The following is a 24670-nucleotide window of genomic DNA, read 5'->3' as shown; positions in this document are numbered from 1 at the left end:
AAATAACAATAGAAGCATAAGCACACATAAAATCCTGCACAACTAAGCAGCATAACACATGTGTCTGTGAGCATTATATTATTACACATTTCTCAGTTTCACAATTTGATTTCTTTTGTAAAGATAAAATATTTTCATAATTTTTTTGCATAAACACTATTTAGTTAAAACGATGCATCACAAATACACCATTTAAAAGTTTAGGGTCGGTCATTTTTTTTAAAATGTTTTATAAAATAGTCTCTTCAACAAGACTGCATTAATCTGATCAAAAATACAGTGAAAGCAGTAAAATAATATAACAATTTGAAATAACTGTTTTCTATTTGAATATATTTGAATATGTAATTTATTCCTGTGATCAAAGCTGAATTTTCAGTCCAGTCTTCAGTGTCACGTGATCCTTCAGAAATCATTCTAATATGATTGATTTGATGCTCAAGAAACATTTCTGATTATTATCAGTGTTGAAAACCGTTGTGCTGCTTCATATTTTTTGGGAAACTGTGATATATTTTTATTGAGGAATCTTTAATAAATGGAAAGTTCAAAAGACCATGCAGCATTTATGTGAAATATAAAATTTGTAATATTATAAAAGTTTATACTGTCACTTTAGACCAATTCAGTGCATCTTGTTGTATAAAAGTATTAATTCCTGAAAACATCTTACTGACCCCAAACTTTTAAACAGCAGTGTACATGATTTATACATAAATAATATGCTAAAGCACTTTACAGTGGGGAAAGATAAACAAACTAAAACTGGGTGAAATATAAATATATCTACTTTAACTTTCAAAGTGCACTTATATTGTGTCAAGCTGGGCACCACAAATCAATACAGCTTTCATCAACATTGTAGTTAAAAATGCAGATGTAAAATGTGAAAGTATACATGGTGCATATTCACCTAGTACGCAGATCTTCTGGCTGACTCTTTTGTTCAATTGTATGGCATAATTTTGCTACTCAGTCTTCAGTAGATCTAAATTAATGAAACATTTGGGAAGGTTTATTACTGTATCTCCAGTCACTTGCTGTACTACTTCAGACGATGCATAACAGCGCCCCCTACCGTTTACCAGTGAAACCTGGGATTGCTGGAAAAACTAGTTGGCTGCATCCGAAATCGCATACTTTCCCAATACATAGTAGGCGAAAAACAGTATGTGACAGAGGAAGTATGTCTGAATTCACAGTAGCCTACTCATAAAAGTATCCGGATGACCTACTACTTCCAGTGAGAATCTAAAGTGTGCACATGATGGATTGGACAATGGACATATCCCATGAGGCCACGGGAGACGATTAGTGAATGACAGTGATGCGACGCAACTGACGCTGGTAGGTCACGTGATAATGACAGCATGGACGAATGTAGTACGTCCGGATTACATTCATACTACACACATGCATAGCCTACTAATATAGAACGTACTTTTCTATATATAATCGAAAAGTATATTTCTATCTAGAAGTCGTGAATAACTTATTCAAAGTAAGGACCTACTCAAGAGAGTATGTGATTTGAATTATAATTGACGAAAATCTGGTAAATGGCGAGGACAGAGTTAATATTTTTCATTTAATCTTAGTTAAAGTTTTAGTAACTAAGTTGTGTGAAATGTGTTTAATGAAAATGAGAAATGTCTCCTTGCTTTAAATAAATAATATTAGCTACGTTTAGGTTTTTTATAGTTTATTTAAATTGAACTTTTATTTTATTTTAAGTACCTAAAATGTTTTGTTTATCAATTTATCAATTGATTTACCCTGTCCAAAATCTGCTTATCCCCGTCCTTCTCATCAAACACTGACAACATTTTTGGGTGAACTATTCCTTAAAAACCCAATGTTACGTCCCTGTGGTTCCGCGTATGTGTTTTCTTTTGGTTTCTCTTTCTCTGCTATCACCTTCTTAGGTGTGCGTCCTCACTCATCTGCTGTTGGCTGGGAGAGATGTCAATCATCATTACATCGTGACGTCATCTCCTTCCCGCCGCCTATCAAGTTCAACACTCGAGTTTAAAGGGAAGCGGGAGAGGAACGCATGTCGGCTTGCTTTCTTTTCTGTCGCTTTGCTTGCCGCCTTTGTGTTTATTTTCCGTTACAGATATTGTCCTGTTGTTTTTTCTTTCTGCCATGACGGCGTGTTTTGAGATTACCAAGTGTAATGTGTTCTGCCATGACGGCGTGTTTTGAGATTACCAAGTGTAATGTGTTTTGCCATGACGGCGTGTTCTGAGATTGCTAAGAGTAATGTGTTCTGCCATGATGGCGTGTTTTGAGGTTACCAAGAGAAATTCGGACAGGTAATATGTCACGTGACGTACACAAAGCAACACTTAGCAAACTCGATGTATACAAACCCCAGGTAGGGAAGTGAACGCCACCCATGGATGTTTTGTTATTAGTTAGAACAGCTAGAGAGGGCGCTTAGGCGCTGAAGATTACTGTCTTTTCTTTTCTTTTTGTTATTAGTTAGTAAGAGGTTGGGACTAGATAGTCGGAGTTTGTTTTGTTTCTTTCTTTTATTTGGCGTCACTATTTATGTCCTTATTCTCTTGGGTTGTTTATTTTTTTGAACTCTCAATCTGTTTATATTTTGTTTATTTTCTTAGTGTCCACAAATATATTTATCATCATTATTATTATTGTCCATCTTTTGCATTTACACTTCAAGTACAATAAACCGTACTTTATTTTCTTTCATAATACTTTGTTGTGTCGTCTCTTGCCACCTTAAATACACCATCTTCTGGTCACGACCTCAATGTTGCCCCTTTAAAGACCTTTTGTCTAAGGGTGCGTAACACCCAAGGAAATTGTCAGTGTTTTTGGTGACACGCATTGTGGTTGGCAGGTGGAGCAACCCAACAACAGATAATTTGCTCTTTTGCAAGAAGGGAGAAAATAATGTGCTAGCAAGAGAAAGAGTTACAATATTTAACAACTGCTCATGGGAATCCAGCACTTGAGTCTGACGTTAGTCTTGTGCTTTTAGACAGCTCGGTGTTAATTGTGGAAATAAGGAGCCGTACCATCTAATCACACTCCTCATCTTCTCCATTAGGTTAATGCAATAATTCTGCATAATATGCACATCAGTTGGGCACCCATGTACTGCCGTCTGTTAGGAAATGAATGTGAAAGAGTGTTTGAAAATATTGTGCTGAATCACGGGTCTGAGGGCTTGTTTACTTGTCACTCTCTCCTGTTTTACACCGGCGTATCTACATGACGGAGCAGGTGAAGCCGCAGCACCCCTTCAGCAGGGTGACGCCTGTCTTTGTCACATAAGGAGACGAGGTCTGCTGGGCTCTGGACGTCATTCTCTTGTCCTTGGTTTGACCTGAAAAACACAAGAGAGCGAGAGAAATGCAGTGACCTTCTCTGAATCATTCTCAGCATCTCTGAATACCATCGAGCACGAGCGCTGAGGTGTTTGCTGAGCGATGCTGAACATTTGCAAATATATTGTATTGTGCTGAAATCCATCATCTAGTGTTTTTTTTTTAGATATTAGTTAAAAAAAATAATTAGCTGTGTTCCAATCATCTGTGTATAGTGAAAAGTGCTACACAAATACAACTGAAGGAACAGAGTTGAGTTGAGTCAAGTTCACTTTAGTAAAACTGAAGTGACTGAATTGAATTTAAGAAGTCAGTAGAACAGAGTTGAATTGAACTGGACTGATTCGAGGAGCACAGTTAAAGGTGCAGTAAGTGATTTCTGAGAAACGCTGTTGAAAGTGGATCGGACTGAGCAGCACAACACACTTGTAGCCAATCAGCAGTAAGGTGTGTATACGCTCATTAGGGGGGAGGTGCTTGTGTTGTGAGTTTGGGGGCAGGGCTATCAAGATAGGGGTGTGATCCTTTTGGGACCACATCCTTTTGTGTTTGTTTTTGGTGATTTCAAATATCAACAGCATTTTTCAGAAATCACTCACTGCACCTTTAAGATGATTTGAGTTCAGTTAATTTGAGTTGAACTGAACTGATTATAGGAACACAGTTAAGAGGAACGGTTCAGCTCAGTCTGATTTGAACTGAACCGAATCAGTGAAGTTCAATCAAGCAGTTGAGAAACAAAAATACGAGTTACTTTTTCAAATAAGTAACGCAAGTTACTTTGTTTCGCCATTTATTGACTGTCCCAATGTTGAGAGAAATCGTGAGTAAGTGCAGAGTTAAATTACACAAATATACTTTATGTATTTTATAAACCAATGTCTTTGCTGTTGACCTTCGATGATCCAATTAAACCATACTAATAAGCAAAAATGACTTAAGATAAAAAGCACATTTGTGTTTCAGCATTATTGCTGAAAGATAACGGAATGCATTATTTTCCATAAAAAGTAACTAAGTAACACAACTAGTTGCTTAATATATGGAGCAATGAAGAACCTTTATTTTTAAGAGTGATTGATAACAGCTTGATATTTTATTGAAAAATTTAAGCAATATCATCGCCCAACGATATATGAAAAGTCCTATTTTACCTGCATACATAAATCTATAATATGTTTATTTGGGTAAATAATAAACAGCACTAGGTTATACAGCAGCACTAAAGATTATGAAAGATTTTTGTGAGAAGTTTCAAATTCTCACCATAATTAGTAAATTGACTATTTAGTCAAACATTCCCAATTCTATTGACATTCATATACTTTTGCACTATTTATTCCAGTTCTGAATTAGCTCATTAGTTGTGAACTAAAAGAAAACAAATGAAGACAGCTTATTAACACCCGGAGAACAGAATTAACATTCACACAGGTTCCTTAATAAGGTCTCTAGTTTCCATTTTTATTCAACTTGAACAGGCACTGAGTAAAACAATTATGGAGATGCTCAAAGAATGTATTATTATGTTAATTCGTGTACCGTAGGTTTAAGAGACTGGCCTTGAGCTCACACACACACACACACACACACACTTATACATACTTTTCATGCGGAATCTGTTGGGGAATTTTGTCTGTAGGAAGTCAGCCATCTCATTGTCTTCCTCTCGCTCTCTGCGTGAAGAATAGCACGTATCAGGGAGGCAAAAGCACAAATACATACATAAGTCAGGATTCAATGTCAAGTGTACACAACTGTTCAGAAGTTTGAGATCGGTAAGATTTTTTTATGTTTTTGGAAAAAAGTTTCTAAAGCTCACTATATTTATTTGATTAAAAAAAACAGTAAAACAGTGATATTGTGAAATTTTATTACAATAACTATTTTCTGTTTTAATATATTTTAAATGTTATTTATTCCTGTGACGTCAAAGCTGTATTTTCAGCATCTTTACTTCAGTCTTCAGTGTCACATGATCCGTCAGAAATTATTCTGATATGACGATTTGCTGCTCATTCATTATAGGGCTAAATATAGTTTAGTTATAGTTTTAGTTTTTGCTCCTTATTATTTTTGTGGAAACCACAATACATTTTTCTTTCATTGATGCATAAAACTTAAGACTCAAAGAGCCTCAAAAGAACAATTAAAAAATATATATATATATATATATTTTATAACATTATAAATGACTTTACTGCCTTTTTTGGTAAATGTAATGCATCCTTGCTGAATAAAAGTATAAAAAAATTTCAAATAAAAAATATCTTACTGACCACAAACATTTGAATGGTATACAAGAGAAAACGACAATTTAAATACTCTGTTAAAATAGTCCTCATAAAAGGTAGTCTACATGTGCGCTGTTATCATTTTGAGGACAAACTGCCCCGAACTTCCCCCGTTCAGGATCTGTATGTAGGATATGAGCACCCATGTGTTCTCAATGTCTAACACCAGGCAGCTTCATGTCATCTTCTCACTAATTCGTTATATTATAAGCTCGAAATTATGCTAATTTGAATAGAAAAACTAGAAATGTAAAGGATAGTACCGCCATGAGTCGGGCGAGACTTCCACATTCAGGAATAAGGTGTCAACTCTGTTCCATTACAATATTATTAAAAAACCCATTATAATACAAGATTTGAGAATAAAACAGAATCTTATTACTTAATTTCTTCTTATTTTATTATATTGCTGATCTAAAAGATTTAAATTAACACTCATTCTTGAAGCTATGGATACAAAATCATTGCAAATGATCCTATATACAGTTAGTGTATTGGCACATCCACTACATTAAAATGGATGTGCCAATACAAGTACAGCAAAACATACTGCTAATCACATCTAGATCACACACACACACACACACACATATATATATATATATATACAGTATATATATATATCCCATAATTTGAAACCTAACCATTACACTAAGCTTTATGCATTTTTATATTTTCATTAAGATATTATTTAGTATGTTTATTAAGTCATTTTTCTTGTTCAGTTGTTGCTTGTTCCCCAAAATGCAGCAATATTTACTATTTTTCCAGTCCCTGCCATGTCAAACTAGACCCACACACAAACAACTGTGAAGTGAGACACTGAACATTCACACCCAAACTCCAAGCAATCAATTATTCTCTTAGCACATGGGTTTAGTGTGCAAACTGAGAGTGTTTGGCAGTTTTTCGCGGTCTCTCTCTCTCTCGCTCCACCATCCACCCGTGTAATAGCTGCTTGTCATGTGGGTGACAGTGGCTTATTTATCCCATGAATAAACTGTGAGGACTTCATTCGTGTTGGGTTCTGACGCGTGCGTCACTCACGATCTCTCTCACACACACACACACACACTCGTGAGATCTTGGCAGATGACAATCAGCCCAACCCATCGAAAAAACACATCTCTTTTCTTTTTTCCATTTCTTTCTTGCCTGCAAATCAATCTCTCGTTTTCAGAATCAGAGCCGCTGGGACCATCTGTGAGCGTGATGTGAGGTGTGTGTGTGTGTGTGTGTGTGTGACGGCCGTGGTGAGGTAAGGGTGGATTATTGGCTTCAAGAGGAGGGTAATTGGATTGCAGTGTCTTCACAGATGAGGGAACAGCCACAAGAGGGACAAAACACATTCTTGGGGCAGGTAGTCACGCATGCTAGCCGGCAATCTAAAGGGTTGTGGCCCACGTTCCTGTCCCTGGAGGCTGGCGGCTCTTTAAAACTGACCTGAGCCTCTCAAACTCCATGTCATCAACTAGAAAGTCCCGCGTCTCCACCAGCTTCTGGATCTGTTGAAATAGTTCCTCCTCACGCTGTCTGTCCTCATTAGACTTTTCTTTGTCTGCAGAAAGGAGACACGTGTGGAAAATCAAAATGTCATTCCAAACCTGTATGATACTCCAGGATGTCCTGACTGCTGTTGACTTCAAACCTGGTCTGACATACTTAGAATATACATATTTGAATATATAAAGATTGGAATTTGAAAGGGGTCCTATAATGCCCTTTTCACAATGTAAAATAAGTCTCTGATGTCCCCAGAGTGTGTATGTGACGTTTTAACTCAAAATACCCCACAGATATTTTTATAGCATGTTAAAATTAAATGCAAATGAGCTGCAGCTCCTGGGACACAGAGGGCAGAGATACAAGAGCTGATGTGTTAGCAGCTCCGATTACCTCACACAGACATGCACTGAAAATTTCAAAAACTTTTAGCCTTTTATGTTCAAACCGGACAAAAGATGGAGAGACTCAAGAAAAAGTAACAACGTAGTAATGCAGTGGTTCTCAGGGGGCGCGGGAGATCAGCAGAAAACAACGAATTTTAAGGTTAGTGATGTCACTAACTCATGAAGAAGCTTGTAGTCACTACCAGCCGTTTGTTGTGTCCTTAAAAAGCGATTTCTGTAAAAGAAAATATCTAATATCTAATGATCTAATGATCTAATGAGTAATGATGCTGAAAACTCAGCTTTGATCACAGGAATAAATTACTTTTAAAATATATTCAAATAGAAAACAAATTGTAATAATATTTCAAAATATTGCTGTTTTTACTGTATTTTAATTAAATATATGCAGCCTCTGTGAGACTTCTTAAAAAAACAACAGACAAATTTCAGAGATTATCGATAAATGTTTTTTGTGCTTTTTTGTCCTTTGTGAATATTTTCAGTATCAATGTCTGCTATTTTGCTATATGGAAGACAAGAACATTCTTCAAAATATCAGTTGTTGTTGTTACACTGAAGAAAGGAAATCATTCTGGTTTGGATTGAACATGAATAAATGATGACAGATAGGAGTTAATATCAAAGTATATCAAAATCCTGACTCCACAGATGAACCAGAAAGAACCTGAAGGTCTCAGAATAAATGGACATCACTAGTACTGGAATGTGATTTGTTTCCCGCTTTGATGGAATAGTATAAGATAATATTATCTGCCAGTTTGGATAAATAACCTCTTCTGTGAGTGCAAGTTTTGTATGCACTTGCGAAATGAGGTTTCAGCAGTAAACAAAACGTGGTGTACGCTTCATTCGTGCATCTCCTTGGAAACAGGAGACCTATAGTGAAGTATGTCACAAGCATGTGCTGAGAAAAGAGGCTGACATGAAAGGAACTATAAACGAGGCCATTAAAGAGAATCAGAAGAGCATGCAGAAATTAAAAAGTAGTTATATAATACTAGGGGAGGCAATTTATTTTTTATTGTATTTTTTTTGGTTTCTCGGATTAGCTTAATCAATTTATTATACACTAACTGTTCAAAAGTTTGAGATTGATAAGAAATGCTCTCATGCTCACCAATGCTGCATTTATTTGATTAAAAATACAGTAAAAACTGAAAAAATTGTGAGATTTTTATAATTTAAAATAACTGATTTCTATTTGAATATACTTTCAAATGTAATTTATTCCTGTGGTGCAATGCTGTATTTTCAGCATCATTACTCGAGTCTTCAGTGTCACATGATCCTTCAGAAATCATTCTAATATGATGATTTGATGCTCATGGGTCACAAAGGGCCTTTAGGATTTGATTTTGCACCACTGAGAATGAGATCTTCCAGCAATATATTAATGCTTAATATTTTGGTACAGTATCTTTTTGAGAACATACCTGGGATGGAAACCAATTTCTGGAGTTCTTTTTTGAGCCTTGTAATCTCCTTACACAACTGGATGTCATCCATCCTGAGGAATGAGGAACACAACGAAGAAAAACTTTCAAGATTTTTCTTTAAACCACCAGTCAAAATTTCTTTCTATGGAAAATAAATGCACAAATGACTTCAAAAGCCTGTCTTTCATGCTCTTAGATCCACAGTATTGCATGTCGAGTGTGAATACCATATTTTATCAAAACAAATTTCACTGGTTGATGCCAAAGTATAGTCTCTGTTCAGCAATGAAATAACAGATAATATGTTTTGCTAGGTAGTATTCACATTGCTATCATACATACGCACACAAATAACAACACAGACACATACATTTGCAGTTGTTGTCTAATTCCAGCAGAAATATATTACTGCCATAACACACAAATCTCACTTGCAGGGCTTGCGACAGACTCCCATCAGAAGCTATTGTTGTAGATAAGTGCAGTGAATCCCTTTATCAATAAATGTCCTCAACAAGTTCTTCTGCTTTTATTTCGTCTATGTCTGTATCTCACACTCCTGCTCTGCACGGATCTTTGCTACATTTATTTTTGTTCAAACTGTTATTGAACAAAAAAACAAACATTGTGGTATAACAGTCATTGTGACACTTTCTCTGATTTTGCTTAAAGGCATATCTCGCCCAAAAACAAACATTTTGCAGAATGTCCAAGATGCTTTTTTCTCTCTCCATATAATGAATGTGAATGGTGACCAGAGCTGTTTCACTTCCATTGTATAGCTAGTTTTGTCAAATTAATGTGCATTGTGGGTAAAATGTGCCATAATGTACTTCTTGCTCCATGGTCTCAGTGTCAGGGTTCTGCTCTGGCAGCCTTGTCTGTGTTTTTGTGGTTTCATGTTTCTATTATGTTTGTCTTGTGTTTGAGCACATGGCTCTGTCTTGGTTTGTGTTTGCCATGTGCTCCTCATATCCCGCCTCCTTGTTTCCTGTTACCACGCCCCCTTGTTTAGTCCACGTCTTGTCCTTGTTTCACTAATTGTGCTCACCTGATCCTCATGTGCTCTGGTGCCTTTATATTGTGCCTCTTTCCCTCATGTCCTTGCTGGTTCGTTTTGTGTATGTACTTTGTGGTGTTTCTGGTTTGTGATTTGAAATTATCCTAGTTTGTTATCATATTCCTAGTGTCAGATTTAGTGATGGCAAAACGAGCCATCGTTTGGAGCCCTGGGGTTACAAGGGGTTCTGGGGTTTTTGTGCAGTGGACTGTTACAAGTTTGAGTGCAGTGTTGTGCTTATGGGACTGGAGGAGCAAACTGCAACACTGCAGTTTGGGGTGGGACAAGGAATTAGGATTACAATAGATTTTTATTGAGAAACAAAAAATGTTGCAAGCGTGTTGGGGTTTAGACGATTCCTCTTTTTGGACAAAACCTCTCCAGCCTTGGAAAAGATCCTTTCACAAGGAACAGAGGATGCAGGGGAACATAAAAATGCCAGTGCCAGTTGGTATAAATGAGGATATTGATGCTTCTGATGCTACTATAATTATTAATAACAATATACTATAAGTATTCTATCCTGATATAATGTAATAATATACAGCCCTAACACATATATGACAATAACAACAATGCCAATGAGATTGCTCTAACTCTCTGACTGTCTGACACTACTACAACTGCTTCTACTGCTCCTGACAACACCCAGAAGGTGGCGCGAGTTTCAAACCCATCTTACTGATGGTCTCAGTGGTCACTCATCCTGCCTGTCTTCGTGTCGTCTGCCCTGCCCTACTGTTTGAAGTGTGGTTCACGCTTCACTCTCCCTGCTTTCTCTAGTCTTCTGTCCTGTAAATAAAAAAACCCTTGTCTACTCATTTGCATTTGGGTCCTATCTCTTGCAGAACTGTGACACTCAGTCTGATATTAATGATACATCCGTGGAAATACATTTCAATGGCAGAAATAATGTTCCACTGTTTCAGAAATGTTATTCATGCTATTTTCATTTCCCAGGTTCAAGCCTATCCTTTAGTTCTATAAGAAAATACCTCACTGACATTTGTAATTCTTGACAGCATGTCAGTTGCCCCATTATTACTTGATGATATTCACACACTGTAAAAACAATGTTGGTTTAACTTAAAGCAAGTGGGCTGGTTGCCTTAATTTTAAGTTCATTGAAATGAAAGAAATTAGTTAATACAATGAAGGAGATTGGTTTAATCAACAGAAACTCAAAATATTATGTTATCTGAACCACATAAATTATCTAAGTTGATTTGACAAAATAATAAAATGGATAATCATGAAAATATTGCATATGGTATGGGTTATGTCAGCTTACACTGCATTATGAGATAATATGTAGTCTTCACTGTGTTGCATTGTCTAATGTATTGAACAGAAGGGATGAATGCAATGATGCAGTGCAGCACAGTAAAGGATATGATATCACAAGATGCAGTGCAAGCTGACATACCATTGTACTTTTGACCTCCTATATAAAGGAGCCACCTCAGGTTTTACCATAGTAAAAAACCTCACTCACATATATCTGAGCTCAGACTCTTTCCGGACCAGCGCATCCTTTATCCGCTCGATTTTGAACAACTCCCCCTCGATGTCCTCCACAGTGATGGTGGAATCAGCCATGGACACCACATCCTCTTCAGCTGTGAGGAACAACACATGAACTATGAGTGATATATGGCTCACATCGAGCACATAATTACATTATGCCCATCTGAAGAAGCAATTTCGGAAAGATGCTACCAATCGCTGTTATCTACTAGATACAATTCTCTAAATGCCATGTTTTTGTTGAATGAATATGAATATGCAAATTAGCCCCACCTCCACTCACTCACACCAGCTCAGAATACCTGATCCACTCGGTCAACTTTACTGTAGTAAACGCTGCACAATGGCAGGTGGAAATACTGGTTTAATTCAGCCATATATTTTTGAACCAGAAACTGATTCAGAAAATGAAGAGGACGATGTATCAGAATGGTAATGTGTTTTATGTATCTCTCTCTCTACATCATCGGATAAATAACGGCAATTTTATGATTAGCCTTTTGCTTGACTATGTTATCAGACTGCTAATAATGTGTTGCTAATGTCCCGTTCGCCATATCAGAGTTAGACAGCTGCCTTATAAGAATCAGCATACTTAGAAATATTTGATAGGAAAAGCACCGCCCTGTCCGTTAATGGGATTGGTTACGTTTGTGATGGTATGAGAGAGGGACAGTTTCAAACCCTGTTTTTGAGATGGTCTTTAGTTCATTTCAGTTTTAAGGAGAAACCACTCAGCAATGGTGTTGTTTTTTCAATTCGCACCACGTTTGTCTAAGCATATTAAAAACACCACATAAAAAACTTGATTTTCACCACAGGGGGTCTTGATTAGGGTTGCAAAGGGGCGGAAAGTTTCCATGGGAAGTAAGCTGGGGAATTTTTGAAATATTCCAAGTTGGCAAATTAATGGGAATTTTATGGGGATTCATTGGAAATTTAGGTAATTTACATAAACTGTAGAATTTTTTTCAACAACATTTAAGTTCTCTGTTATAGGCTAACCTGCAATTTTGCAAATTTCCAGTTTATTCCCATTTATTCCTGTTAATGCATGTAAAGTTTCCAACTTGAAAAATTCCTGGAATTCCCAGTTTGAATTTAAGCATAATTGAAATGAAATCTTGAAGTATTAAAATAAAATAAAAAATGTATGTGAATTGCATATTTGTAACAACAAGAAATTTAACAAGGAAGTTTGTCATTTTGTAAAATAAAAATAAAATGCATGTAAACAAATAAATGAATCAAATCATTAATATAATATAATTAATATAATATAATATAATATAATATAATATAATATAATATAATATAATATAATATAATATAATATAATATAATCAATGTGCATTTCAGGACATGCATGGTGATATTCCAGATAAACTGACAGCAAACACTTTGCAATAGATACTGTAATATTGTTATACTGTTTTTCCAATTTTGTGCCCTTGAAAAGAAAAATGAAAAGCATCATCACTCACACATTTGTTCAGGAATCATATCTGGAATCAGTTAACAAGCACCCCAGCCACATTTCAAACTAGGCTGAAAGCAATGAGTTGGTTAGTCGTGCAGCACGTGCTGTGTATGTGGCGCTCGACACTGTGTTAATTGGGCTCGTGTTATCCTCACTGAACTCTGCATGAATCCGAGGGTGGGTGAGAATGTTCTGGTCACTCAGTCTGTGACAGATCAACATCTTCGTTTCATCGCATGCAGCATTTATTCAGAGGATCAGTGCTCTCTCTATTTATAGTAAGTCTGCATGATTTGTGACTTAATTGTGCATACAAAACAGTACAGGGTAAATCTAATGAATCAGACACTAATAAAACAAAGAACATCTAAAAAATTGAACAAATTGGGCAAAAGAGTAAATTCTGACCTTGAATTCCACATTATACATTAAAACCTGTTATTTTAGAATTAGAATTGGTTTTAATTAGATTGTTTCAGTTGATGAAAAAACGTCTTTTTTTTGGTGAATAATTTAATTTGTATTCTATGTGCACAGGCATTGCTCATTCGTTTTTAACATTTCGAGGTTTTTTAGCCTTGAGAAGAACAGCAGAAAAGGCCAAGTATTTTTTTTGCACCCTAAAAAGCAAGGCGGTCCGTACTCCGTATCCTCTGATGACTCATTTGGCTTATCCCATGATGCGTTCAACAACTGCAATGTCTCATAAAATAAAGTTCTGTCTCTATGGAAACAACCCAGGCCTTCAGTTTTACACAGTTTTATTGGATTTCAAAACTATGGGATTGACCCCCAAACCCAGTGGCGTCCTGCATGGTTTAAGCCACTGTGATCCCTGGTGCAGATCGACAAAGAAAACACACACCATGACAACAACGCAACACAACCATTTCTCTTATTTTACACCTTTGCATGGTAAAGTAAACAAAACTATAATGAATATGAACAACATAGTAAGCTAGTTTTCAGATATATTTACCAGAATCATAAATATGGGTTGTTGGTTTTGTTCAATATTTATCAGCGCTGTCCTTTTCAAAAATACAAAAAGCATAAAATGAGTCAGAGGAACATTACTGTTATTATGATTTTAATTTTTTTTTGCACATGCAAGCTTAAAAAAAGGCATGTGTAAGCATCCGGTGGTTCATTTCCTCCGGGTAACATATTGCATCTTTATTAAGAGAGTCTGCTGTTATAATACTCAATACTTATCAGGTTATCATGATTTAAGAGTCCCCTGTGAACAATATCTCTCTGATATAATGGACAAATTGATTTATGTTTGATCTTGAACAGATTTACTTGCCAAAATGTAAGTGTGATATTAGTCGGCCTTACGTACTCAACGAGAGCCAAAATAAAGGTGATTTAGATCAGGGATTTTCAAACTAGGGTCCTCGGGCAACAAGGGGATGCTTATTCATTTATTTCTAAATATTATATTACAATATTCTAGAAAAAAATATTAACTTTATAGCAAATAATTTCCAGATTATATTTTAATTGGTTTTGGTTTTAATAACATAGAAGCCAGCATGTTGTTTTTATAATATTTTTCACACAGAATAAATGGGTTTGTATTAGGGCTGTGCGATATGACGATATATATCGGATGGACGATATAAAAAGCCTATCGTTTCATATTATGCCATATCGTTTATATCGTGGTGTCGCAAAAAAACATTGTTTACGGCAAAAATTTGGATGACTGCAATCTTTCACGCCACGTGGGGATGCAGGCAGAAACGTGAATAACAGCATGAATGAAGGGGTGACAGAACCGGGTGTTTCCGAGCAGGAGAAGAACCAGCCAGAACAAACCGAGGAGCTCGTTCCTAAACGAGGGGCTAGATGGTTTGGTTAACTTTCTATTTGTTGTATTGACCATTTTAGGGTGGTTTGGATAAATAAACGCCAGTCTCAAATAGAGGCCTGGTCTGTTTTTTAGTTTCGGTTTGTATTTAATCTTCTAAAACCCGTCAGATCGTCTGTTTAAACCAGTTCTGTGGTGCAGATTGTGCGCATCTGGGCGGAGTTGTTAGCGCAAGCAGAGTTAGCGGAGGCCGGAGAGAGAAGGAGATCGTTTTACAGGGTATAGCCTTCATTCTTTCTTGTTGATGTGTTTCGGGCAACAAGTTCATAGGCTCGATGGATATTACCAGTAATGTATTGTTCAGCCCATGGCTGTCACATCGTTTCGTTTTTTTTTTATCCTGCCAATAATCTAAAAGCTATGGTTATATTAAATGTACAATTATCGTTATGTATATACTGACTTCACCCTGTGCTGCAACATACATTTAGTTGTACATTCATTTACAGAAATCAGCTGGTTGAATTCAAATTGATGCTGTTATCGGATTTTCAGGTGATATTCCCAATTCATTCAGTTAACGGACGCTCTGAGGTAAAGTGTTCAGACTGCAGACTAAGCAACGATTGTATTTAATTGTACAGTACTATCATAACATAGTACAGACATGATCTTAATTCCATAATGTCCTTAAACATAACAATTTGCCATAAACTGACAGCGCGCGTCCGGTGTGCGATACCTCGAGTTGCTATAGACACGGCGCGCGCGCTTCTCGTCCGGTGAGCGACCCCCTTTAGACATAATAAAGTAGCCTAGGCTAATTCTTAGATTAACGGATTTGTTAAACACATTTATAAATAAAACGTAATCTTCGTTATCTCTAGGCCTACACTAAATTAAAGGCCTGTCTCATAGACGCCTGCCTCAAATACAAGCCGGTGCAGTTCGGCGATTTGGGAAAATAAAAGGCCGGGCTATTTTTTGATGTTTTACAGTATATCGTGATATATATCGTTATCGGGATATGAGATTACTTCTATCGTGATATGAGATTTTGGTCATATCGCCCAGCCCTAGTTTGTATCATAGTTTGTATACACTACCTTTCAAAAGTTCGGGTTTTAACGTTTTTTAAATAAATATCGTATGCTCACCAAAGCTGCATTTATTGATCAAAATTTTAAACTAATATTGTGAAATATTATTAAAATTTAAAATAACTGTTTCCTATTGTAACATATTTCATTACTCCAGTGTTCAGTGTCACATGATCCTTCAGAAATCATCTGATATGCTCATTTGATGCTCAAGAAACATTTATTATCTATCTATAATTTACAGGAACGTCTGTCTGGCTGTTATTCGCATATCTCTCGAACCTCCGTTGGATTTCAAACTTGACGGGTGTCTTGCTACGGGCACGAGTAAGTGCAGTGCTGAGTTTGACGTTGTTTGGATTAGAAATGCAAAAGATATCGGTAAATATATATCGGTAAAAGAAACACACATTGAAGATGTTTAGAAGGTTGTGGTTTAAAAATAAACATTCTGACAAACACTTTGTCAGCTAAACATTAAGTCATGCACAAATAAAAATGTCACGGAACTTTCAGTAGCACCTCATTGCAGTACACGAGATCCAGGGGGCGGAGTTGGATCCAGATCTAAGGGGTGGAGATGGGTTTGATTAGGGGTGGGGTTAGGGATCAGGGGGCGGAGATGGGTAGGATTAGGGGTGAGGTTAGGGATCAGGGGGTTGAGATGGGTAGGATTAGGGGTGGGGTTAGGGATCAGGGGGTGGAGATGGGTAGGTTTAGGGGTGGGGTTAGGGATCAGGGGGCGGAGATGGGTAGGTTTAGGGGTGGGGTTAGGGATCAGGGGGCGGAGATGGGTAGGATTAGGGGTGGGGTTAGGGATCAGGGGGCGAAGATGGGTAGGATTAGGGATCAGGGGGCGGAGATGGGTAGGATTAGGGGTGGGGTTAGGGATCAGGGGCGGAGATGGGTAGGATTAGGGATCAGGGGGCGGAGATGGGTAGGTTTAGGGGTGGGGTTAGGGATCAGGGGGCGGAGATGGGTAGGTTTAGGGGTGGGGTTAGGGATCAGGGGGCGGAGATTGGTAGGGTTTAGGTATATGTAAGGTGGGAGATCCAGATCTAACTCCTCCCCCTGGATTTCGTGTTCTGCAGTGAGGACCATCTCCGAACTTTTGCTGTGTAATTGTAACAATGAGGACTCAAACACACCAAACCAACAATTACTAAAAACACACACAAAAACTGATTTTGCACGGGCACTGCACTAATTATTATCAATGTTGAAAACACTTAATATGTTTTTGGATTTTTTTCAGAATTATTTGAAGTATATAAAGTTAAAAAGAGCAGCATTTATTTGAAATAGAAATCTATTGTAACATTATAAATGTCTTTAATGTAATTATTTTCCTAAACTTTTGATCAATTGAATGTGTCCATGCTGAATAAAAGTATCAATAAAACAGAGATGAAAAACAAAAAAATCAGCAGTGATCTTAAAGGGGTAAACTTTATATCCAGCGGTAAACAGACGTTCCTCATGGCTTCCAGAGGGTTTTATCTGTGTGTTTACCCGCAGCTGACACTGACACCCTTCTAAGGCTGTAAAGAGCGAAAGAGATTGTTCCGATATAAGGTAGGCTACATCTTTTATCCCTCCAATGCTTAGGCTACTCTCTCTCTCTCTGCCCTCGGAAACACTACAAGCTATGACTCACCTCAGCGCTGAGCAGATATTGGCTTTTAATTGCCTGACAGTCAGGGAGAAAAAACTAAACAAACCACATTCTCATCCACCAGGGGAAAACAACAGGGTTGGAAAACGGCTACTAAATCAAGAGAAGGATTATGGCATATCCTAATGTGGATTGGTCAGTGTGCTGACAGTCATTGCCGCCCTGCACCCAAATGTTTCAGATCAGTCCTGACAGTTTTATTCTCATGTGTCAGTTCACCACAGATCTGCTCTGTCTCACTCAGGGCGCAGACATGAATTCACAGCTTCATGAATAAAAACAACAGTGAAACCCTGACAGGGAACAGGTGAGGTGTCAGAGAGGATTCAGATGGAGATGGAAGAAATGCTGCATTCCCCACGAGGCTATCGTGCAAAACTGTGAACTTGAACTTGATAAGGACCATTCTTTTTTTTTTTTGCACCATAAAATTATTTTCACAACAACTAGCACTTTTAAGTCTCCTTTCTCTGTTCAATTCTAAGTATACAAATATGGGTTTTTTTCCCAGGAACAATTGTGCTTAAAGGCCCCCTGAAATCAAAATGTAAGTTTTTTAGCTTTCAGTATAAATATGTTAGCCTTAAGGTTATGAATAAGCTGGTGTGTTTCAAAACAATGACAAAATTCGCATTTAGGAGCAATATGGGTTGGAGATGTGTGTTCGGTTGCTCAAACACTCGAGTTTTATTCCGTTTTCCAACTGTACATTGGTTAAGAATGGAACGGCTAGAATTTATTCACACCTCTACTATTGAATCCAACGTATCATCAGCGCTCGAATTCGCTTCCATGGTGCTGTCAAGTACGATTGCAGTCTGTGAGGTAAACTAAACGCCATTCGGGGGAGAAGCTATTCAATGTGTCCCGCCGTAAGCTTCCTGTTTCATTGGAAATTACGTCAACGCATCATACAACGCTGCGCGTTACAAGCCACTTCAGTGGGGCTTTAAGAGTCCTGGATATACTCTTTTGTCCCAAATAGACTGATTATTTCCTAAAAATTTCAAAACAAGATTCACCTGTGAACCAACAAGGAAATTCATACTGGTCTAAGCTGGTCTTATCACCAGTGTCTGAACTATAGCAAATTAAAAATAACTGTTCTTGAATACACAATAATACATGGTAAATGATGATAGTAGGTTAATAGCCTTTAAAACATGAATGCGACAACAACAGATGAGGCTGGCACATCTCCTACGCTTGAGAATCCCTTAAACCTGGAGATTGTAAATCTACGTCAATCCCCGTTGGAACAGTGGAGGCGTTGGGATCTCACACTAACTCACAGTGTCAATCAATCTTCACAGTTTCAGTCACAATGCCTGGAGACACTCCTACACCAGCTCATGCGGTCTTACAATACACACACACACACACACACACACACACACACACACACACACACACACACACACACACACACACACACACACACACACACACACACACACACAAACGCATTTAATCACAAGAACTAAGGCATCAAAAGTTTCTCTAAAACACTATAAATCTGTTTGTTCGACCAATGGTGAAAGGAGGCGAGTAAACAGGAAACCTGTTAGTTTAATTATTTATGCAGTTGGTGAGATGAAAGGATTTTTTTTTTTGAGATTTAAAGCATGATTTACTTCTCCATCTCGCAGTTTTCCTGTCACTCTTGTTTAATCCTCCTCATGAGCAAAGCTGGTCACCGGGTCATTGTAACAACCCTCAGGATTTAGATCATTTAAAACCACATGTATTTTACGCCCGCACACCCGCTGCGCAAACAGCATCAAAGTAGTACTACGTAACATACACTCTGGCCTTGTTATCCAGCCGAACCCAAGAGATGTGAGGAAAACAGCACTTTTTATCTCATTATTTGTATTTAGTATGTCTGGTGAACCCTATAACCGTTAATGTCATTGCATCTAAATAATGAGTCAGATTTAAAGGAGCTGTATGTAAGATTGTGGCCAAAACCGGTACTGCAATCACTTTAAAATTACTGTAGAGCGGTGTATCCCCTCCCCCTCCCCCCTGACTCGAGGTTGCCAGATCGGCTGCATTTTTTTTATCCGACACGTGTGTAGCTGCAGCTGTGGTAACTAGAGCAGAGCTGGCAACCCGGATGGCGCAACACTACTGACTTCGTGAATGGTCGATAGGTGGAGGGTGGAGCATCAGACCAAAACACAACATGACAACATCAACATCAGTTGAGGGCTGCAACTTCACTTTTTAAATGACAATATCCTGGCCGGACTACTGTTGTCAGTGATATAAGTATTTGAAATGAACATGATTTCTCAATGTCTAGTGACATATCAGGGCCATTTTATGATTAATTCAAATACATTTCTTACATACAGCTCCTTTAAAGTATTATTGTGCCCAAGGATTGGAGGAGCTTCTTACACTTTTCTATGCAGATTCTGTGAAGATCTGTCAGATTTCTTGTGAACGGCGGTCTTCGGATCTTACCACAGATTTTTGATATGGGTTAAGGTTATACGCTGTACTCTGAAACCCTCAGAGGCTTGTCTAAAAAACACATTTAAATTTTTTATCTTTTCAGCTGTATTTTTTCTGAAAGTCAGAGCTCTTTTGTAGCTGACACATGCCAAAGTATTGGAGTGGAAGTGGATTTGCATGATTCTGCCTGGAGCGAAGACCATTTGTTTGTAGCGAAGTCAGCGCGGGTGTTTTATCTCACTCGGAGACTGCAACGATACAGCTCACTCTACACTCTTAAAAATAAAGGTTCTTTCTTGGCGTCGATGGTTCCATGGATGGAATCCATGGAATCTTTCCATTGCACAAAATGTTACAATGTTTTCACTATTCCTTAGTCTGTTACCGTTTGATTTGTACTCACTTAAAGTAACACTATGTAGTTTTTCAACCTTCATAATATATTTTCAAGACCCTTGTGATGGTACATCGACTTACAATAGGTTAAATGACACGTCTGCCATAGCCTGACGTGGTCTGTATCGCTTTTACTTGCACTATGTAACTTCGGGTTTCGGGTAGTAACCTGAGCACAAAAAGAACTACAAAACTCGACTGCTTTATGGCAGTGTTTCTCAACCCTGCCCCTGAAGGACCCCCAACACTGCACGTTTTCTTTGTTTCCCTAATCAAACACACCTGATTCAACTCATCAGATCATTATCACATGTGACTCTGATCTGATGAGTTGAATCAGGTGTGTTTGATTAGGGAAACAAAGAAAACGTGCAGTGTTGGGGGTCCTTCAGGGGCAGGGTTGAGAAACACTGCCATAAAGCAGTCGAGTTTTGTAGTTCTTTTTGTATTCTTTTTTCATCATATCATTATCACATATGTGATAATGATATGATGAGTTGAATCAGGTGTGTTTGATTAGGGAAACAAAGAAAACGTGCAGTGTTGGGGGTCCTTCAGGGGCAGGGTTGAGAAACACTGCTTTATGGCATACGTCACTTCCCCCACCACTTCCTCAAATTGTCTGTGGCCTGGGAGTCTCCCGCATATTGATAGCGTCTCCCTGATGCCCGCAAATTAGTTCAAATCTCCCGGAATCTAGAGCGCGCATGCGAGACAGAACATACTGCGCGCATAACATACATAGCGCAAGCACAAGCACATTTGTCAACGACACTGTAAAAAAAAGTTTGCTGCCTTAAATCTTTAAGCACAATCAACTTGGATGTTTAAGTCATTTCAACTTAAATTACATTAAACTGACTTAAAAATTAGTTAAATCTTGCTTAACTTATTTTGATGAGTTTGATGAGCAATGTAAAAACATATTTTGTCATAACTTATTGATAATATCATTTTTTACAGTACATTTTGTACAGTGTTTTACAGTTATAACTGTGGTAACTACAAGTACTTAAACTTTATTTGCCACAACCAAGACTTATGTAATACGTCTTCTGATTCGGGATCAGACTAGGTTGCCATTTTTCAACATCGAAAGTTTTTTAATATGCAAAATTACAATATGAAAATCATTTAATATGCAAAACTGTTACCCAATCATAGTATAGCAGACAATAGATAATCTCGACACGGAGGTGCCGGCCGGCGCGTGAACTGCAACTCGTCTTATAAATTAACCAAAACTCAGCAGAAATATATCTATATTGAAATGTCTACTTTTAAACAGAACAATTCAAAACGAAAGACAGACTGCTCTCTGCTGTAATCCGTATGAAATGTGCATTTCTCTCTGGCATGTTCACTGAAGATCTCGAGTCAGCGTCGTCAACTTTGCAGCGACACTGACTGAAAACACTTGTTTATTAATACAAAATTAAAATGTCTCCTTGCTATATTTGATGTATTCACAATCATTACTTTTGCCAGTTCTTTGTGACAGCTTTTATGTGCTTTATTGGCAGCGCCACCCTTACATGAATCACCGCACCCGCATTTTTAAAAATATTAATTTATCGGCCATTATAAAGGCAGATACCGATAGTTAGGAAAATGCCTAATATCGGCGCGCCGATATATCGGTCGGGCTCTACATAGCAGTGGGCAAGAAGGCGACACAACCACCAAAAAGGAGTCTTTCAAAGAGAGGGTCAAAAACAGGATAGAAAATAGCCTATTACTTTTAAATTGTTTTTTTTTTATGTAAAATATTGATAACAGTATAAGTGGACCTCAGTGAACATTATAAAAAAAATGCAGTTCATCACCCCTTCAAATTTAAAAAGACATAACGCAAAAAAAAGTGGACTTAAACTAGTACAGATGTGTTAAACCATGCGTTTTGTGCTTGTTTTTGTCAGAATCACAATGGAGCGCTTTACTTAAGCTGTGCATGACGGTTTGGCAAACAGTTGAGACTCCACAGACCACATTAGATTAAACGGAAAGCCTTTCACAGACTCGTACATCTGCGATGAGCCTCCTCTGACATCTCTTATTCAATTTACTCAGATATTCAGTTATGTCATGCAGAAAAGCTGAATCACAAAGACAGTTTTCAATTTGCTTGGTCGCTTTGCATAAAAATCTCTACACTCTGATTGAAACATTCCCACGGCTGTTTGCTGAGCCATATTGTCATGCGGAGAACTGCATTTTTTCAGTCAATGAAGTTGAATGTTTCTCTAACAGTTTTAATTGCATGATCCAGATTTAACGTCTTGACATATTGTGCCTCATGATTAAAAATATAATGATGGGATTTTAACAGAATAGTGTTGGCATCATCACATTATACTGTAGGGACCCCATCTGTTTTACAACTTTCTCATTATATGATACACAATCATCTCAAATCCTTCCAACGATTCATGCAGTTGATCTAGTTTCCAAATCAGACTGTTCTTAAGTTTAACTCCCTGACATCCCACGGGAGAAGATTATCAGAAAAGAATGGCTTCAATTTTGCTTTGTTCTTCACACAAAGCTAAGTGGTTGCACCACATTTATAGTATGTTTGTGTCTTTTTTTAAGTTTCCTCAATCTGAACAAGAGAGACTACAATTCTTCAAAATATTACCTATTGTGTTTGAGAGAAGGTAAGAAAGTCATATGGATTTGGAAAGAATCTGTGATGTGGAATGTACAATTGCTTTAATCTTCCATCACTAATGATCACTTCAAATCTAATGGCCTTTAGTTAAATAAACTGAACACACCCTGAGTAAAAAACACATGCTTAAGTATAATCGACCAGTAATCCTTTAAAGAACTAAAAGATCACAGAACGAGTCTGTTGTCTCCATTACGACTAAAGTGAGAAGGAATATATTTTAAGGAATAACTGCTGAACGGGCATCACAAACAAGTATTTATTGATAATCAATCTCAATTGGTGAGCATTCAGTTCCCACAAGGTCTGTTTGTCGGGATTTCTTTAGTCAGGATCAGTCACGACAGCAGAAAGCGGTCTCACTATTTCCACCCTGCTGTCACTATTTCTGTATAATGAAGAAAACATTATTGCATTTCCTTTGTTGGATCATTAAAAAAATAAAAGTGAAAGGGGTGAAAGCGATACTGGGACCTGACAGGAAAATTAACTTTAAAATCGAATCTACTGTTAGATGAGGGACAAATCATGCCCATTACTAGTCCTAAGAAATGTTAGTACACTTCAGATTGAAACAAAAAGTAATTGAGCAGTCTTTCTAACATTAAGATCCAAATAATATTCACTAAAGATATTGTATGGAAGGGAAATTGTGAAAAAGCAGCTATAGTGAATTTTTCATAATTCATAATAAAAACAGTTATAAAAATTGTATCATGTTGTCTATTTGTATTAATGAGTCAATTGCACTCTCAAAAATATTTAATTAAAATAATGTCTTCACGTTGCATTGCATGCATGTAGCTTTCTGTAACTATTAGTGGCACTGTAAATAACTTCATTTCTAAGCAAGTTGACAATGGTAAAGATAACTGCATCAATTTAAAAGTAAGTTCTTTCGTGCATACAGTACGTCAAAATGAAGTCAAGTAGCCTATGCAATGTGGACGCACTCAAACACCTTCATAAACGCAGAGACGGATGAGTTTATTCATAATATTCTTCCCACCTTGTTTTCCTGTTTCTTCGCAGAGCTCTGTTTGATCCAGAGATCCGTACTGTTTCGAGGTGCTTCGCCCTTTCTCCATTCTGTGAAGCTCCACAACACACTTGAGACTTGAAGTTTGAGCTGGAGCAGAATGTCGCTGCTTTGCTCCTCGGCCGGTGAATTAAAGCGCAGTTTGACTGATGGAGGTTTTTAACTCCATGTCATCGGTGATGCTGAGTGATGCGCGCGCTCGCACCTGCTGCCGATCGATGCTGCTGTGAGTCAGTGTGTGACACATTGTAGATGCTCAACACGATTATTCTCCCATTACCTGAAAGCGCCACCCTGTGAATAACGAGAAAAGTGACGTTAAGTTAAATGTTCATTAATTGAGATCAAATATAGGCTATAGCCTACCTTGCTTTTAAAATTAAACATATCACAAAACATTTTTGTATTGTTACTTCACCCGTTTAAGTTTTAAAAGTAAGCTAA

At 37.5% G+C, this 24670-nt stretch overlaps 1 protein-coding gene across 1 annotated transcript; it reads right to left on the bottom strand.

Annotated features, from left to right (window-relative positions):
- Nucleotides 1-3162: 3162 nt before the first annotated feature.
- On the bottom strand, nucleotides 3163-24446 carry zgc:171844 (uncharacterized protein LOC100151763 homolog). The gene is made up of 6 exons (XM_056271661.1): nucleotides 24197-24446; nucleotides 11555-11678; nucleotides 8997-9070; nucleotides 7094-7208; nucleotides 4962-5032; nucleotides 3163-3355 (listed from the first exon to the last, which is right to left on the bottom strand). The coding sequence occupies exons 1-6, from the start codon at nucleotides 24273-24275 to the stop codon at nucleotides 3237-3239; spliced, it is 582 nt and encodes a 193-aa protein (XP_056127636.1). The 5' UTR covers nucleotides 24276-24446; the 3' UTR covers nucleotides 3163-3236.
- Between the last annotated feature and the right edge of the window lie 224 nt (nucleotides 24447-24670).

Source organism: Rhinichthys klamathensis, unplaced genomic scaffold, assembly GCF_029890125.1.
Source record: "Rhinichthys klamathensis goyatoka isolate OS25496 unplaced genomic scaffold, OSU_Roscu_1.1 h1tg000015l_1, whole genome shotgun sequence".
Taxonomy (NCBI): domain Eukaryota; kingdom Metazoa; phylum Chordata; class Actinopteri; order Cypriniformes; family Leuciscidae; genus Rhinichthys; species Rhinichthys klamathensis.
Note: the sequence above shows the minus strand (reverse complement) of the source record. Positions and strands in the feature narration are given on the sequence as shown.